Raw genomic sequence first — 19634 nt, 5'->3', positions numbered from 1 at the left:
TTTCTATTCTAAGGTCTATTCTTTTTTTTCTTTTGAAGGAACTAGTCTATAGATGTGCATTGTATCCAGTTGATTGATGTTGTTGAGTTCAACTATGTCCTTACTGATTTTTCTAAGGGCTATTCTAATACATGGGCTAGTATGAGTGGGATTCTGGTATTTCAGTAAAAACAAGATGCTTAGAGATTCAGAACCCTATTCCTTCCTCTTTGTTAACCTTCAGTTCCTCTGGAGTTGCAGGGACTAGGTTTTATGGAGGTTTATTTGAGGATACTGAGAGGCTGCTGAGGCACTAATGGGGAAGATTCTGGCTTCTCTCGTTGGGGGTGCAAGTCAGCTCTAGACTATTTACTCAGAAAAGAGGGGAATATATTCCCACACAACAGAAGTGCATGGCTCTCGGCAATGATGGGACCCTTCACAGCACCTGCACACCGTAGGTCTTCAAAACAATTCTGCTGAATGAATAAATAAGGACCTCAGTCCACCAAAAATCAGTCTAGATAAATGCAGAAGACTACTGCACCCTTTCCAGATGGTTTGTTCTTTGTTACTGAGGACTCCTCACTTCTGCTATTCCCTTCCTAATAGGTCAGGTACAATAATTTTAAATGAGAAGAAATTCTTACATCAGTGAGAAAGTAAGGTCACACAAAGAGTGGACAGGCTTCTTGTAATTTATTTGAGTTATTTTCAAGCGACAGCTACAAAAGTTCTTAAGTTTTATAATACTTTTGATAAGAAAATAAAATTTAAATAAAAATACATTCTCAACAATACAACATGGTTACACAAATTCACTACATTAAGTTTTGATAACTTATATTTTCAAACTGGACACTGTAAAAAACCAATATTTACTAGCAACATTAATTTCCAAAAGTTAATAAAAATGGAAGCAGATAATATCAAGACTGGCAATTTAACTCTAGAATGAGTCCTGTATTTTTCACATACTGTAAGGACACCTAAAAGGCTTTGTAGCATTTTGTCTTTACAGGATGTACCATTAGAACAAATTAAAGGTGCTTTTACTTAAAAAAACAAAAAAAACAAAAAAAATCTGTCTTCTAAAACCTGGCATGAATGAGCCTTTCTGATAAATGAATGAAATTAGGCTTCAGAAACAAAAACAAAAGCCACATCATTCGTCATCTTTTTTTGTACAATAAGGAAAGCCTTGTTTTGACACTTAACCACTACCCGTGACAAACATATTTTTCTTTGGCAAAGAAAATAGTTCAATTTGATAAATTATATTCCTGGGAGTAAAAAAATGTTGCTATTGCCCATTATCATATTAAATGAATATTAAAAAAACAAAGCTAAATAAAGAACAAAACAAACGATAACAACAACAAAACAAGCAACATACCAGCATAATTTTAAATGATAGAAATGGATAAACTAAGAACCAGAATTGGCATTTATGGCAAGAGTTTCTCCATATCATCCTTTTCTTTCCTTCTTGGGGTTTTCAGGGTTTTAGGGTAAAGTGAGCTGCCATGTATTTTTTTCAAGTTTAGAAAAGGCAGAGAAAGCAGATCAGGTAGTAAAAATCAAAGTACTCATAAGTAACAGCAGAGGAATGAGGAGGCCCTTGGGAGCAAGTAAGTACCTTGGTTATTTTGGGGTCCCACTGACATGGTCTCTTATTTCAGAAGACTTTCAAAGAAAATTTCATGTCATATTACTTGTTTTTAGGCTATGCCAAGGTGGTTAATTCCAGTCAAACTGGCTGTTTAAAAAGTGTCATGTGAAGAAAATAACTAGTAACTGAACTCTTCAAATTCTGAGTTACGTATTCACACAGCCTTGGTCCCTTTGAGAATGCTGTGATCTTTAAAAACCGTCATAACGGAGGGCCTGACATTAGAAATATTAGAAGAATATAACTAAAGAAGCCACTAGAGAGTAATGAGTGGTACCTGGCAATGCTCACATGGCCTTTCCAGGCAGACATTCAGAGACCCTTAAAATGAAATTTCAATCTGAATGAAATTCAAAAGTGAGAAATTTATTAAATGGTAAAATTCTTTCACAATGATGAATCAATGTAGTTTATGGAATCTACTAGCTCATAAAATTTAAAAGACTTTTCAAACCTGTCTTTAAAATGGGCCAGCAATGACCTACCATAATGCAGACTAGGACTGATTCTTAAATAAAACCAACTGATTTTTACAAGTCCTTTAGAGACTTGTACATTAGAGACATTGCTCCATTACAATCATTTATGGGACAACTTTGATGACTGTGTGTGAATGGTCTTTAAAAATAATTACCTAGTAACATTATAATTTAAAAACAATTACCAATAACATAATTGGCAAAGTGTATCTTGAAATATAGCTTATGCTCAGGGAAACAAAAAAAGCACTACTAGCTAGATTTACATTAATAAGTAGTCACAGTTTTAAACAGAAACATGTAAAATACTCCAAGGTTCAAAGTACCACATTTAGAATATGTTTTGAATTTAAAAAGACAAAATAAGAGTACCATGGTTTTTAATACTGATGAAGCAAAGTGCATACCTCTTAACTTAACTTCAAGGTGGCAACTTGCTTCGATTGCTTATTTACAGTTATGATTTTCAGGATAAAAGTAAATTAGGGAAAAATAGGATTCAAACAGTTGCTTGCCCAAATTCCATTTGGCTAGCAGGCAATAAGAAAACAGCAGTGAAATATAAACATTTTTAGGAAAGCACTATTTCTAGACTTAAACACTGATCATTCAACTGATCATAAAGATTAGATACCACGGAGTATCTGAAGTATAATCTGGGGTGGCCCAGATGAGTAAAGTGCGCCGAGTGACTGTTCTTGAGTTAGATCTCAGCCTCACGCTGGGAGGAGGGCGTCCTATGGTGGTGGCCCTTATAATAATGGAGTAATGAGTGAAGTCGAGTGAGTTTACCACCACCTTTTCCCATTGTTTACTTTCTCTTCTTTTTCAAAAGTGAAGTCCTTAGAAGTCACATTAACCTGAACTCTCAAATCAAGAAAATGAGTACCTGATGTTTAAACAATGAAAAAAATTTAGTGGTCTCATTTTATTTCATCTGCCGTCACTCATCCCAAATGTAAACAAGATGCAGACAACAGTTCATGTTCCCTGATTTCTCCTATCTGAGTTCTGTTTGCATCACCTCTAAATAGACAAAAGATCTACCAGCTTTCCAGGATACTCTGGCAGTTTTCTAACATTTCTGTCGCTGTTCCAAATGTAATCTGTAATGACCAATGGGCCAAAGGAGATCATTTTTTTTTTTTTTTTGAAGAGGGAGGGTCTAGATGAACTAAATGGAAAGCTCTGAATAGTCATGGATTGAAATATTCCAGTAAAACACAATGTTGGCAGTATAGAGCAGGCACTAATGGTTGTGAAAAGTCCACAGAACACAGAGTGTTAGAAGAAGAAATGGTTTCTTGCTATGGAGGAGTTCTCCTTTTGTTACAAAGCTTCTTTAGGAAGATTCTTTCTATTAAAAAGAAGTTGCAGAAACATGGCTTTTGACACGTAAGATATGAAGGGAATCTTGGGTTTTAAATTCTCTAGGAACACATCAATACCAGGATTCCCAAACAGTTAATTTCAATTATTAAATATTAAATACAAGGTGAATGCAGGTGACAGTAAAGCCAATGTTCATTCTTAAATACTATGAACAAAATATATGATGAATTGAAAAACTCCAACAAAAATAATATTTTCCAGTTCTTCTGAGTCAATTGGTCAAACTCTAAAATGTTTTCCCAATAATTGGATTTTCCCTAGAGAAAAATAGAGGAAATAAGATGAACAAATAAAATATTTAGTACAAGAAAGATTGGAATTTTTTAACAGAGGAAAATACAGCTGGGAAAGGGGGTGTGGGTACAGGAGGAGTGTGTGTGGCTACAGGGGGAGAATACTATTTAAGAAGGGTGGTCAAGCATTGACTAGGACCTCATATGGAAACCTTCCGGGGCTCCAAGAAAACTGGATTACTACTGTTAGAAGAGAACAAAGTATTTCTACTAACGTAGAAAAGACAGTATTAGGATGCTTACACTAATCTTCCTAATGTACTGAGCCTTCTATCTAGGGAGAACACAAATATTTATACCTGTCAAACTGATTTTTATTGTTTATAAAACATATATAATTATCAATCCACACAGGTAAAAAAAAAAAAAGTAAAAATGGCGGGGCCAAGATTGAAAGCCCCTCCTTAATCAGCTGTATGACCTTGTGCTTAGCTTCCCTGAGCCTCGGTTTCTCTAGCTGTGAAATGGGAATATAACGCTGTTGGGCTGATGTGAGGATCAATGAGAGAGTGTGCATTGTGGCAAACACTTAGTTGCTGGTCCAAGAACCATCTCTCCCTATCTACCTCTGTGCAAATCGCAACCTGACTCTAGCGCTAGTACTGGGCAGCCCTGTGTTTCAGGGGAAGCTAGGGGTAACTTTGGACAAGGTTTCCTTCCTCTTGAGGAGGAAATAGCTTTGTCTGCCCCTGGCTGCTATTATTAAAAATGTGGGGCTCTGAACTATTGCAGCCCAGCTGTGACCATGAGGGGACAAGTTTGAGGAAGACAGAAATCATCTTGTTGAAGATGGCTGAGGCGCTGGATTGTCCTTGATGACACTGTTGAGCTGAGCTAACCAACTGTAGAAATCGGGACTTAATTTGTAAGGTTAAAAAATTTCCTATTATTTAAGCCACTTCAATTGGGATTTTCTGTTACTTGCTGCTAAAAACTATCTAACTGATGCAACGTAAAGTACTAGGTACAGTGCCCAGGGGTAAGGAGTAAGCTCCTTAATAAATATTAACTCTTGCTGCTGTTTCCACCAGTGTCCATCTGCATCTGAGATGGATCCAAAGCATCAACTACAAGCTACTTCCAGCACTACGAAGCTGATTCTTTTTTTCTAGTACTTAGTGTGTATAAAGGTACTGTAAGAGATAAGGAAGAGGATCAGCAAAACAAAACAAAAACAGAAAACTACTAAGTATCCAGTTCAAAGATTACATTGAAATATAACATTAAAAAGTGATGACAAAGTACTGCACCAATATAATGAAATGATACCAGAATTGAAAAAGACAAAGATTCCTGTATGAGTGGCCAGGGAGATTCTTGCACAAGAGAAAGGTTCTGAGCCGGTTTTGAAAGACGAAGGTAAGCAGGAGGCCTGCACTTCAGGTGTGAGTACAGGGTAGCAGAGGCAATGAAAGTATTTTTAAAAATACTTACTTGCTCCCATATTTTGCACTACTTGATCTTTTCTTCCTATACTTTTCATGAGGTTCATCTAGCTTCTCTACGACGCTTTTTATTTGTTGAATTGTCTTAAAGGTTGTTACAGAATCCTCGATTACAAATTTAGAATAGTCATCAGGCTCTTTCTGTGGTCCTTGATAGACTGCTATAGTTCCACAAGCCTCTACAAGAAGCAATAAAATCTCTGATCAGACAACTAAATTCATTAAATGTAATTTGTATTGACAGTATAAATAAGAACTTTTCGGGCTTCCTTGGTGGCGCAGTGGTTAAGAATCCGCCTGCCAATGCAGGGTACATGGGTTCGAGCCCTGGTCCGGTAAGATCCCACATGCCGCAGAGCAACTAAGCCCGTGCGCCACAACTACTGAGCCTGTGCTCTAGAGCCTGCGAGCCACAACTACTGAGCCCGCGAGCCACAACTATTGAAGCCCGTGTGCCTAGAGCCCGTGCTCCGCAACAAGAGAAGCCACTGCAATGAGAAGCCCGCACACCACAACCAAGAGTAGCCCCCACTCACCACAACTAGAGAAAGCCTGCGCACAGCAACAAAGACACAATGCAGCCAAAAATAAAAATAAATACAATAATTTATTAAAAAAGAAAAAAAACTTTTCAAGGGGCTCAAGCTGGGAAGATCTCCCCTGGAAATGCATAGATAACCAAAATACATATATTTTATTAATTATGATAATCACATTTATTCAAAAACAGTATTTTTACTTGATGAATATTATGAAAAAGGCTCCCTTTGGGAGTTTGTCAACTTTCATGTAAGTAACATTTTGTTAAATCTATGAGGTATCTTTGACTTTAAGAAAATGCCAAAGCAACACTTCAGGCATTGGTAATGAAGAATCATGGTTATATAAAAGTATTTTAATTGTATAGTTACCTTCCATTTTCTGCAGCTTAAGTAAACTGAGGGTAAAAAGGGAATAAATTCTTTCTGTTTCTCTGTCTTCATCAATATCTATTTGGATGTCTGCAGGGACACCTCTATGGTAAAAATGAAATCAAAGACATTGGAAAAATATCACTTTGTTAACATGCTAAAGACTTTTGATGGTTTGAGACTGAAAATAGAACCACAGAATTTTGCAGAAGGAACCTTAGGAATCTAATCTAATTTGATAATTAAATAAAATGGGGCCAAGAGAGGTTTGGTCATTATGTGACTAATCAAAAGGAAGGGAATTTTAAAGTGAAATCACTTTCATTACCTATGCTTCATCTCATTACTCTTTAAGTCTACAGGGCTAAGCCCTTCTTCCTCGGTATCTTGCCCAAGCTTGCACATCTATTTAAACATTGCCCTTTTTTATATTTTGACCTGTGCAACCATGATTTAGTTGAGAACATTTTCATCGCCCCCAGAAGAAACCTGTATTCATTAGTACTCCCCATTCCTCCCTCCCACTGGCCCCTCACAACCACTAATCTACTTTCTGTCTCTATAAATTTACCTATTCTGGATACTTTATGTAAATGTTATCATATGGCCTTTGTGTCTGGCTTCTTTCACTCAGCATCTTTTCCAGGTTCATCTGTGCATGTATCAGGACTTCAATCCATTTTATGGCTGAATAATATTCCATTGTATGAATGTAACACATTTAAAACATTGCTTCTTTAATCAAAAAGAAACTTACGCAGTACATGGCTTGCAGCCCAGAGCGTTTTCACTGGTCTCTAGACAGCAGAGCCAGTTTCCGTTTAGATATGCAGAGGGATGATAAGAGCTGAGCCTGTTCTGATTGCATCGGCTCACCCTGCAGAGTACATCTATCCATTCATTAGCTTCCACACAGTTATTTGCCTGGACATAGAGTGGTTTCTCTGTGTGTATCACTTGGAACATCTTCATAGGCAATTAAGACAAAAAGTTAGTGACAGGGTCTAAAAACCAAACAGTACAAAACACAAAAAGGTACATAAGAGAAATCTAGTTTGCTTGGCTAGGTAACTGCTGCTCAGGTATCGTATAAACTATTATGTTTCAAGCAAATTAGTCCCTGGGACTGAGTCACATGGTACTAAACGGTACAACAGAGTATAATTTTTAGAAATCACACAAATCCAAAGGAAGGAACTATCATATAATCAGGAATAAAGGGACAGAATTTCAGATGGAGGAAAAAAGTATGAGTAAAGACAAAGCAGTGGGAAAACAGAAACAAGGAAATCATCTTGGTTGACTTGAGTGTATTGGTATGTACTGAAGGGTAGCAGAAGATAAGGTTGCACAGACTGGTTGCGACTATATTCTTAAAGCCTTGAATGTCAAGCTGAGAAGTTTGAGAATATACAAATATTGAGAAAAGTACCTTTAACTTAACAGGGGAGGCAGACTATATAAAGCATCAACAATAATGGACAATTTTAAGACAGATTTCTAGCCACCAATTATAAGATATTAATGATTAATAACAAATACTAAAATAAACCTTTTTAAATTTCCAGCTAAGTAATATACGCAGTTTAAAAAGCTTTAAATTATGTAACTTACATTTTTCTTGTTGAAAGAGCTCTCTTCCAGTTTTTCCACAGCAAGAATGTTTTTCACTGGAATCGTGTAAATTGCATCTTTGCCTAAATTATAAAAGAAGTAGGATAAAATTAAAATAATTTCCATCAGAATTATAGAGGTGAGAGGTTAACTCCATAAGATTTAAGATCATTCTCTTGATGGTAGGTGTATAAGAAACTTACAGATTTCCAAATGGTGCATATATAAGAATCCTTTGTTTTATGGAACAAATGAATTTTGATTGTTTTCTATAAGGTGACTCCCTCTTTATTTTTTTAAAAATAAAATTAAAACATTTTCAAGGAAAAATGAGGGAATAAATCTGATCTCCATGTAGAAAATAAAAATGTTATTATATTTGTAACATTAATTATGTGGGGACTGAAAATATACTTAGCAATAAAGGTCTACTCAAAACTTGTCGAGACATGGAATTTTCTTTCATGGAGTTATTAAATAAACAATGAATCTGTATCTAAGTGGATTTTTCTGCTTTTCCAATCAAATATTTAATTAAGGAATTAACCCTCAAAACAATGATTTGAAATTGAAAAATTGTTCATTACTATCACATAATGGCTGGTCAGCTGACTAGAGCTACCAAATTTACTCTAAGAGATACAGGAAATAAAAGTAAAATTTTATTTGGTAGAGTGAATCATTAACCTAATTTAAGAATTTGGGGACTTCCCTGGTGGTCCTGTGGTTAAGAATCCACCTTCCAACGCAGGGGATGTGGGTTCGATCCCTAGTCGGGGAACTATGATCCCACATGCCACGGGGCAACTAAGCCCAAGTGCCACAACTACTGAGCCTGCATGCCACAACTGGAGATCCTGTGTGCTGCAACTAAGACCCAACACAGCCAAAAATAATAAATATTTTTTTAAAAAAATTTGGAAATTTGAGTTTTCTAAAAGAGCTTCATAATAAGGTGGCATGAGGATACGAAGCATTTCAACTTAACAATTTACTTGAGAATAAACTACATTCATATAGTCATAGAAACTATAAGAAACTATAAGCAAATATAATTATGACTTTTTCTGGTCATTTTGTAATGTTTTTCTTAGAGAATCAAAGCTTTGCTTCCTCTTCCACCAAACTTTGCTTTAATGACATGTGGGTTGAAGTGCTGGAGGCTAAGACCTTTATATTTTCCATGGATTAATGTACAGCTTTTTGGTCAAAGACACTAATTTGATTAATAAAGGTTTTCTTTCTTGAACAGAGAGGTTAACAGAGTATTTGCTAAGCCTGGTTCCTGATGTAAAATCTAAAATTCGTGTAATTCAAGAAGATGTGATATACAATTTTTAAAGATAAAGTCACTTAATTCAACTATCATACACTGAATGTTTACTATATACCAGACACTGTCCTGTAACCACTTGGGATACAGGAGTAAACAGAACGCATAAGGCCCCTAATGAAGTTTGCATTTAGGTCTGGAAAGACTGACGAAAGACAAATATTAGGTAGAGATGAATGCTATAATGACAACAACCCAAGGCGATATGATAGAAAGTAGTTGGGAAGTTACTTTAAATTGGGCAGGTAGGGAAAACTTTTCTGCGGAAACGACATTTAAATTCAACAAATACAAATTACATATACATGGGAAAATAAGAAAAGACTATCAGCAGTCTCCTGGGAGCTAGCTACAAGATCAAATTTATGAGGAGGTGTGGGGAGATGGGAAGGGAGTAAACTGGAAGAAGCCACAGCCCAAACCACACGTAGGAAAAGACATCTGTAAAAGGAGGGCTGGTTTAGAAAAGCTTCAAGCCAGAGTCAATGGACATAGACAGTTGGCGGGGCGAGGGGGAACACACTCAGACATGTGTGATGACAGTCATATCACTGATTGGTACGCTGCATCTGGAACAGCTGGGTCAATTAGGTCCTCACCGCCCCCCCTCGCCCCGCCACCTTGTGCTAAGCAGCAGTCAACAGAGGCACAGCCCCAGGCTAAAGCAGTAAGGATGCGTACTGGGCTGTAAAGCAGGGCTGCCACAGGCTGTTGAAAGCATCCACGCCAGAAGACAAGCACGAGCACCCTTGCCCCTCAGCAGCTCGTCCTGTCCCTCCCTCGAAATCACTGGCTGTAAGCTACTGAACACTCAAGCAGGTGAATGGACTGTAACACAAAGATGAGCAAATCGCCAAAAAAATCACCAAACAGATGAGGAAAATCAGCACTCTGGAGGAGGCACACATACAACAAAGAGAATAACATCTGAGGAAATCAGGGGTATAATAAATGAGGAAGAAAGGAGACATGTCTTTCGGTACTAATCTACATGGGGCACCACAGAGATTCCAGAGAATTTAAAAATTTTGCAGGAAGTTTCTATCTTTAGATTTGTTGAATACACAAAAGCATGCCCATATCCTAGAATTGCTGTATTTGTTCATTTCTGGACAATACAGCATATGTAGAGAAAGTGCACTGCTCCAGGCACATATGATGTTATTAGAGTTAATTTCAGTTGATAATGTTAATTGGAATGAATTGCAAGGTGAATTAGTAAAATGGAAGATTTTACTGAGGACTTTCTAAAGTACAAAAGGACAAAGAAACAGACAGTAAAAATGTTAAGAGCCATGATGGATGAATTTAGAAGTTTTGATATCTGTCTAATAAGCATTCCAGAAACAAACTAGAAAGTGTTCAGAGTAAAATTACCAACGAAAATGTCCCAGAGATAAAGGTATAAATCTTCAGATTGAAAGGATCCATCAAGTGCTGAGCAGGGTGGAAGAAAGGTAATACTTAAGACACTGGGCAGTAAAATATTAGAGCCTGAAGATTAAAGAAAAGTCCTAAGAGTTTCTAGGGAGAAGAATCAAGGCTAAGAATCAGAATGACATCAAAATTCTCACTAGCAACAAAGGAAACTAGCAAACCATGGAGAAGTATCTTAAAAGTTCTGTGGGAAATGATTTTAAATCCGATCTAACTTATTCAAGTGTAAGGGTAAAACAGACTTTTTTTTTTTATTGCAAGGACTCAGAAAATTTATCAGCCCTAATGCCTATCTGAGATAATTCCTTGAGGACATACTCTTGCAAAATAAGTAAGAATTCAGGAAAAAGACAAGTACATTATATAAAAAATAGTGCTGGGCAAAGAAATCAGAAAAATTGATAAGCATAGTTAGAAAAATCAAAACATAAAAAGGTAAAAGAAACAAGAGAACCTCTAATGATTAGTGATGTTGAGCATCCTTTCATGTGTTTGTTGGCAATCTGTATATCTTCTCTGGAGAAATGTCTGTTTGGGTCTTCTGCCCATTTTTGGATTGGGTTGTTTGTTTTTTTGATGTTGAGCTGCATGAGCTGCTTGTATATTCTGGAGATTAATCCTTTGTCAGTTGCTTCGTTTGCAAATATTTTCTCCCATTCTGAGGGTTGTCACCTCACACCGGTCAGAATGGCCATCATCAAAAAATCTACAACAATAAATGCTGGAGAGGGTGTGGAGAAAAGGGAACCCTCTTGCACTGTTGGTGGGAATGTAAATTGATACAGCCACTATGGAGAACAGTATGGAGGGGTTCCTTAAAAAACTAAAAATAGAACTACCATAAGACCCAGCGATCCCACTACTGGGCATACCCTGAGAAAACCATAATTCGAAAACAGTCATGTACCACAATGTTCACTGCAGCTCTATTTACAATAGCCAGGACATGGAAGCAACCTAAGTGTCCATCGACAGACAGATGAATGGATAAAGAAGAAAAAGAAACGAAATTGAGTTATTTGTAGAGAGGTGGTTGGACCCTACAGTGCAGTGAGTCAGAAAGAGAAAAACAAATACTGTATGCTAACACATCTATATGGAATCTAAAAAAAAAAAAAAAAAAAGGTTCTGAAGAACCTAGAGGCAGGATAGGAATAAAGACAGACATAGAGAATGGACTTGGGGACACAGGAAGGGGGAAGGGTAAGCTGGGACGAAGTGAGAGAGTGGCATGGACATATATACACTACCAAACGTAAAATAGTGGGAAGCAGCCACACAGCACAGGGAGATCAGCTCTATGCTTTGTGACCACCTAGAGGGGTGGGATAGGGAGGGTGGGAGGGAGACGCAAAAGGGAGGAGATATGGGGATATATGTATACGTATAACTGATTCACTTTGTTATACAGCAGAAACTAACACACCATTGTAAAGCAGTTATACTCCAATAAACATGTTAAAAAAAAAAGAAGAGAACCTAGTACTAAAATTTCAGACGACTTCATTAGGTAGACGCTATTAGGGAAAAATAAATTGAAAGCATGCTCATGTTCTTTCTCAGCTTGAAAAGAGACTGTGATTAACTGCAGACAACAAGGTAAACATGTAAGTTTAAACCTGTCTGTTAACAATTTAAAGGTAGAAATAGGATGCCCAAATTCTCTCAGTAGGTAGGACAGAATGAACATGAGTGGGACTGATTATTCCAATTAAAAAGACAGGAGAAAAACCCTCAATAAACAGAAAAGCCTAATAAACAAAAAACATAAAACAAAGTAGCAATTACAGTAATCACAATAAATGTGAGTGTATTATATTTCCTTATTAAATAACTAAAATCCAGTTTAGGTTCAAATCATTACCTCCTCAAAAAGTTAAACATAAAGTTAGTTACCATATGACTCACTGATTCCACTCCTAAGTACATAGCCAAGAGAACTGAAGACATATGTCCACACAAAAACATATATGTGAATGTTCACAGCAGCATTTATTCATAATAGTAAAAAAAATGGATACAATCTAAATGTACATCAACTGATGAACTGATAAACAAAATTTGGAATATATCCAAACAACAAAATATTACTCAGCCATAAAAGGAATAAAGTACTGATTCACGCCATATCATAGATGAACTTTGAAAACATTATGCGAAGTGAAAGAACCCAGTCTTACAAGGTTACATACACATTGTTTAAGTCCATTTACATGAAATGTCCAGAAGAGGCAAATCCATAGAGACAGAAAGCAGATTTGTGTTTGCCAGGGGCTGGGGGAAGGGAGGAGTGAGCAGTGACTGTTAATGGGTATAGGTTTTCTTTTTTGGGGGGATTAAAATGTTCTGCAACTAGTGGTGATTGCACAACTTTGTGAATATACTAAAAATGGATTGTACACTTTAAGTGGGTGAATTTTATGGTTATGCGAATTATATCTCCATTAAAAAACCATTACCACCCCAAGAAAAACAGAATTCCAGCTATATATCGGTCCCAAGGAACACAGATGAAACAAAATAACTGTGAATCTATCTTTTGATAGTAGTGTAAGGAAGCTGAGTAATTCCATTCCTTAGAAAGTAAGTATAAAACTGGGCAAATTATTAAAAACAACCACTTCAGAGCACTGGAAAATAACCAAAGGCAAGTAAAAATCTGAGACGTGTTTACTCAACGAACAACTGCTACCGCATAGGATAAGAACTGTGCAGTTTACAGTCTTCCTCCCTGAGGGTGTTTCCAAATTGCCCAGATCAGTGAAAACTCACAGCTTTACTGGCTGGAGGTTACAAATTCAGTTTAAGGGTGAGATTTTGGAAACAAGAGAGCTATAGAAAGGCTGAGATAATAAACCTGCCACATCCTTGGCTAACTGCTAAAGATGCATGTATGTGCCATCCCAGAGAGTCTGGCAAAAGTGGAAAGCCTGGGGAGACATGTGAATTTGCTGTGCCTTTGAATGTGTTCCGATTCACAAACAGCTCAGGTGATGAAGGGTGGAAGACTTACTGGCTTCAGGTATTTGAGCACTATGCTCAAATCGCTGGCTGACCACTGAACTAAGCAAGCTCAGGTGAGAGCCCTAGGGAGGGAGGTAGGATTAGGGACAAAAAAAAATCTGAGCAAAGACAACAGCAGCTATACACTGACAGAGAGAAAGATAAAAAGAGACCGACAGACACACACACATGGAACAGACGTTACAGTCTGAGTTCTTCAGAAGAACAAACAGAATCCAGACACACTATAATGTATTACCTACAAAGCCCAGTTTTTAACTAAAAAATGAGATGTGGAAAGAAACAGGAAAAGTGTGACCCATACTTGGGAAAGAAAGCAGCCAACTGAAACTGACTCTGAGTGGACTTAGACGTTGAATTTATTCTATTAGTGAGCAAATCCACTATTATAAATATGTTCAAATAATTCAAGGAAAATATGCTAATAATGACTGAACAAATATGGACTCTAAACAGGAAAAGTGAAACTATAAAAAGAATCAAGCAGAAATTTTAGAGCTGAAAAGCACAATAAATGGAATGACAAATTCACTACATGAGCTGAAGAGAAGATTTGAGATGGTAGACAAATCAATGAACGTAAATAGAAACTATCCAATCTAAAGAACAAAGATAAAAGGGAAAGAAGACAAATAAACTGAGTCTCAGAGAGACCTGAGACAATATCAAGCATGCCTGAATAAGTATATTTGGAGTTCTAAGAAGGAGAGAAAATGGACAGAAAAAAAATATTTGAAGTAAAAAATTTCCCAAATTTGGTGAAAAACATTAGCTTATGGTTTAAAGAAACTCAAATCCCAACAACCTCTTGAAAAATTTCAACTGCCAAGCAACACATTTTATGCCATTATCATAACAAAAAAGAAAGAAAAAGGAGTGATGATATAAAGAGTGGGAAAGTCTTACTTTAATGAAGTTCGGTTTATCTTAAAAAGATGTTTAGTGCATTTGATATCCTAAGAAATCCCTGCATACTCTACAGTTGCAAAGATATTCTCTTATGTTTTCACTGAGGCCTATGATCCTCTTATCTTGAATTAAATTTTGTGTGTAGTATGAGGTAAGGTGAAGTTCATTTTCTCGTTTATCCAGTTGTTCCAGCACCATCTGTTGAAAAGACTTTCCTTTCCCAACTGAACTGTCTTGACACTTTTGTCAAAACTGAATTGACCATATATATGTGTGTGTGTCTTTCTGGACTCTTGTCTGTTCACTGATCTCTCTAGCTCTTATGACAAAATTTCAGACTTGAATTACTTAGTAATTAGTAGTCTTAGTCTTAGTCCTCCAACTTTGTTCTACTTTTTCAACATTGGCTCAGCCACGTTAAGTCCTTTGTTTTCCCATTGACATCAATTTTAGAATCAACTTGTCAATTTTTACCCAAAAAAACTTGGGATTTGGAGTGGGATTGTGTTAAAATCAAGATGAATTTGAGAAGTGACTTCTTGAAAAATATTGAACCTTAAACTCCACAAACATGATGTATGTCTCCGTTTATTTGCATCTCCTTTATTTTATCTCAGCAATGTTTTATAATTTTCTTTAAAGTCTTATACTTATTTTTTAAAAAATGATCCTAAGTATTTTAGGTGGGTGTTTTTGAAGGGGGGGGGCCGCTACTATAAATGGTATTATTTTTAAATTTCATCTTCTAACATTTTTTTTTTTTTTTTTTGCGTTACGCGGGCCTCTCACTGTTGTGGCCTCTCCCGTTGCGGAGCACAGGCTCTGGATGCGCAGGCTCAGAGGCCATGGCTCACGGGCCCAGCCGCTCCACGGCATGTGGGATCTTCCCGGACCGGGGCACGAACCCGTGTCCCCTGCATCGGCAGGCGGACTCTCAACCACTGTGCCACCAGGGAAACCCCATCTTCTAATATTTTGATGCCAGTTTATACAAATACAACTGATCTGTATATACAAATCATGTATCCCAAGATCTTGCTAAATTCACTTATCAGTTCAAACAGTTGTTGTGAAGATTCCTTAGGAATTTTTATGTAACTCCATATGTCCTTTTCTTCTTTGGGGGGGAGGGGTCTTACTACATTGTTTACAACCTCCAATACAATGCTGAAGAGAACTGATTAAAGTGCATAATCCTTCCTTTGCTCCAGATCTTAGATATGATGTTACATTTATTCTAATTACTTGTTATAGTTGGGCTTAACCTATCATTTGGCTATTTGTTTTCTGTTTGTCCCATCCGATTTTTGCTCCTCTGTTCTTCCCCTCCTGCCAAATTTATTTTTTGTGCAGGGGAGAGATGGATTATACTTTTTTCTTTAAAGTTTTCTTCTAGAGATTTATACAGCCTTAACTCATTACAATCTACTTAAAATTATTCTTGTGTCACTCCACATAAAATAGAGGACCCTTGCAATAATTCACTCCATCCCCTTCCTTTGTGCTACTACTGTCATATATTCTACATCTAAATTTGTTATAAACGCTGTAATTCAATGTTATAAATTCTGCATTAAACAGATGTTTTAAAAAAATTAAGACAGACATTATTACATTTATGTACATATTTACCATTTTCAGTGCTCTTCATTCCTTCCTGTAGATCTAAGTTTCCATCTGGTGTTACGTCACTTCAGCCTGAAGAATTTCCTTTAGCGTTCCATATAGTGCAAGTCTACTTAACAACTTATCTAAAGGATTATTTTCATTTTTGAAGGAAATATTCACTAGAGTTCTAAGTAGAGAGCTTTTTCCTTCAGCACTTGAAAGACATCATTCCACTGTCTTTTGGCTTTGGTTGCTTTTTATAAGAAGTTAGCTGTCACTTGTATTGTTCTCCTGTATGTAATCTGTCTTTTGTTCCTCTGCTTTTGAGATTCTTCTCTTTATCTTTGGTTTGATTATTATATGTCTAAGTGTAGTTTTCTTTGTATTTACTATGCTTGGTGTTCACTGATCTTAGATCTGTAATAAAATGTTTTTCGCCAAATCTGGGAAATTTTAGGCCATTATTTTTTCTAGTATTTTTTTCTGCCTCTTTCTCTACTCTGCTTCTAAGATACCAATCATGCATATGTTAGACTGCCTGATACTGTCCCACAACTCGGTAGGTTGAAGGTTCTGTTCATTTTTCCCAATATTTTTTCTCTGTGTTCTTTGAGTGGATAATTCTCATTAATCTGTCTTCAAGTCCACTGAATCTTTCTTCTGACATCTCCAAACCATTGTTAAGCCCATCCAATAAACTTTTCATTTATGATGTTGTACTTTTCAATTCCGATTTCCATTTGATTCCTTTTTATAGTTTCTATTTTTTTCTTTTGCTGGAATTCCCCATCTTTTTAATCATGATGACTATCTTTTCCATTAAACCCTTGAAATATTTATAACAGCTTTAAAGTTCATATCTGCTAATTCCAACATGTAGACCATATAGGGGTCTGCGTCTGTTAAGTGCTTTTTCTCTTGACTAGTGTTGTATTTTCCTGTTTCTTCTCAAACTTGTTAATATTTCACTGTATACTGGACACTAAGAATAATACATTGTAGAGACTCTGGATTCAGTTATCCTCCCTCAAAAAGTTACCTCATTAGCTGATCACTCTGAGGCTTGGCTTTATACTTTGTTTATATGATACTTTGTTTATTTAAATCTCCTTAATCCTAGGGCATAGTCTTTACTTCTGAACCACCACCTTCTAAAATTCCAAACTCTGTCTCTGAGGAGGAAAGAAGCTGAGATCTCTTCTCATCTTTTTTAATCTTTCAGTTACTGCTTTTCACTAGCCTCTCTGAAGTTCCCCCTAGCACGAGCAGTTCGAGTCAGCTAAGGATTTCAGGGGAGTTCAAAGCAGATTGGAAGGCTCCTCCTCTTAATCTCCTCAATTTCTGCCTCCTCTGGCAGCCTTGAACTCTGTCCTTTGCCATTTCAAGGCAATAAAACTATGACTTTCTGGGAATTCTCTGGTGGTCCAGGATTCCATGCTTCCACTGCAGGGGGCATGGGTTCGATCCCTGGTTGGGGAACTAGGATCCCACATGCCATGTGGTGCGGCCAAAAAAAAAAAAGCAAACTATGACTTTCTGTTTGAATTCTACCACCTCATACTGCACAGATTGGGAGGCTCTCGGGGGGAAAGCCAAATAAACATAAATCTCACCCAGCATAGTTCTCATCTTCCAAGGGTCAAATTCTTCAGAGAGTTGTTTTATATATTCTGGCCAAAGTTTTTAGTTGTTATCTATGAGACAGTTAGTCTAGTACAAGCTTCTTTACTATTACCAGAACTCCCATGTCTATTTTTAAAAAGGCAACTTCATCAGTCTACTTGTGTAAGCCCAAATCCCTGGAGTTATCCTTGACTTGCTCTTACTCTTGATATCCGACCCTATAGCAAATCTTGTGAATACTATCTTTAAAATAGATCCAAGATGTGATCTATTTTTACAACCTCCGTTGCTACTAACAGGTCCAAGTCATTATCTTGTCTCCCCTGAATTAGTGCAGTAGCTTCTTACTTGGTCTCCTTGCCCCCTTCAGTCTAATCTCCACACAGCACTCCACATGGCAAGGGAGATCAATCCTATCAAAACATAATTCAAATGATATCATTCCTTTGCTTAACACTCTCCAGTGCCCTGCCATGTTATTCAAACTCCTTCAATGATCCACAAGCCCTATAATATCTAGCTCCTCCATGGTCTTTTTGATCTCAGTTCCTGTGATTATCCCCTTATTCATTTTTTTTTTTATAGTCACAAAAGCGTTCTCTTGTCTCTTGAATACTCCAGGTGTACTTCTGTTTCAGGGCCTCTGTACCAGCTGCTGTTAGCTATGTCTGCGTCACTACTACCTCAAATTTATCCACATAGCTCACTCCCTCACCCTCCTTAGGTCTGTGCTCAAATGTCACTTTCTCAGTGAAGGCTTCCCTGACTAGACTTTTTAATATTGCAACTCTCCTGAGTTCTCTATTCCCCTTCCCTGTTTTATTTTTGTCCATCTCATTTATAATCATCCCATATAGTATAAAATTCTTTTGTTTGTTTACTGTCAATCACTACTAAACTATAAGATCCATGGGGGTAAGGATTTTGGTATGTTTTGTTCACTACTGTTTTCTCCAGAGCTTGGAACAACATCTGGCACACAGCAGGCACCCAATAAAATATCTGTTGAATATAATGCACAGACAAATCAATGGTGTTCTTTAGTTATTAAAGAAAAAAAATACTGCAGAGCCCTGTGTATGAATATATGAGCAGGTAAAAACCAAGTCAACCTAAATGTATTGAGATGCATGTTTAAAACATCATGGAAACTTCTTTTATATTGTCCATAGGTTATATGAGCTAGAACACTGATATCATATGGAAGTTGTGTAGGCTGTATGTATGTATCTGTGTATAACAGGTCATCCAAAAGTAGACAATATCTAATCAAGTTTGGAGAACACAAATGGAATTTCAGAGATGAATTTGTTAACAATTTATTATTTAAAAATATAACCTATTAGTAGTAAACTTGGCAGAAATTTTAGAAACCCACAGCAGTGGTTCTTAATGTATTCAGATAACAGCATATCTGGAAAACATGGTGTCCTCTGAAGAAAACCATTTATTAAAAATTAATAAATGCCTTAATGAAGGTAGTAAAAACATGGTCCTTACCACTGAGGATCTTAAAAAACTAGGGCAAGAGATAGATAAAAGTAATGACCACACAGTGTGACATAAGTTATCACTAATGTGCTAAAGAAACATAGTAAGAGAATACTCAACTGAGGTGGCCAGAAGCTTTATGAAAACGACTTCCATAAAGAGCTGACACTTGTTCTGAGGGTTAAAGGACAACAGATTACACAGGTAAAGAAGGAAAGAAAGGGATTTCTAGATAGAGCAAATGCAAAAGCATGAATGTAAAAGAGCACAACTCAAAGGAGCTTCAAGAGTTAGTCTGGCAAAGTGACATATGGAGAATGCAGAAGATGAGGCTGGATGAGATAGGAAGAGGCTGGAACATCAATAACTCATTTGATTCCAGCATACAACTAGGAGAACTTTTACTTGTAGAAGAAGACCACGT

The 19634-nt window shown here is 36.8% G+C and overlaps 1 protein-coding gene across 2 annotated transcripts in view; it reads right to left on the bottom strand.

The window, feature by feature from the left end:
* Positions 1–669: 669 nt before the first annotated feature.
* Positions 670–19634, bottom strand: part of RASA2 (RAS p21 protein activator 2) — a 117863-nt gene continuing 98898 nt past the window's right edge. For both annotated transcript variants that reach the window (XM_060011351.1, XM_060011352.1), the window contains exons 20-24: positions 7786–7868; positions 6929–7137; positions 6172–6275; positions 5250–5439; positions 670–3779 (exon numbers count right to left, since the gene is read on the bottom strand). In XM_060011351.1, the coding sequence (XP_059867334.1) occupies positions 3749–3779; positions 5250–5439; positions 6172–6275; positions 6929–7137; positions 7786–7868 (617 nt within the window). In that variant the 3' untranslated portion in view covers positions 670–3748. The remainder of the gene's footprint in view (positions 3780–5249; positions 5440–6171; positions 6276–6928; positions 7138–7785; positions 7869–19634) is intronic.

Source organism: Delphinus delphis, chromosome 4 (genome assembly GCF_949987515.2).
Source record: "Delphinus delphis chromosome 4, mDelDel1.2, whole genome shotgun sequence".
NCBI classification, from domain to species: Eukaryota; Metazoa; Chordata; class Mammalia; order Artiodactyla; family Delphinidae; genus Delphinus; species Delphinus delphis.
The sequence above is the reverse complement of the archived record's forward strand: the minus strand, read 5'-3'. Positions and strand labels throughout refer to the sequence as shown.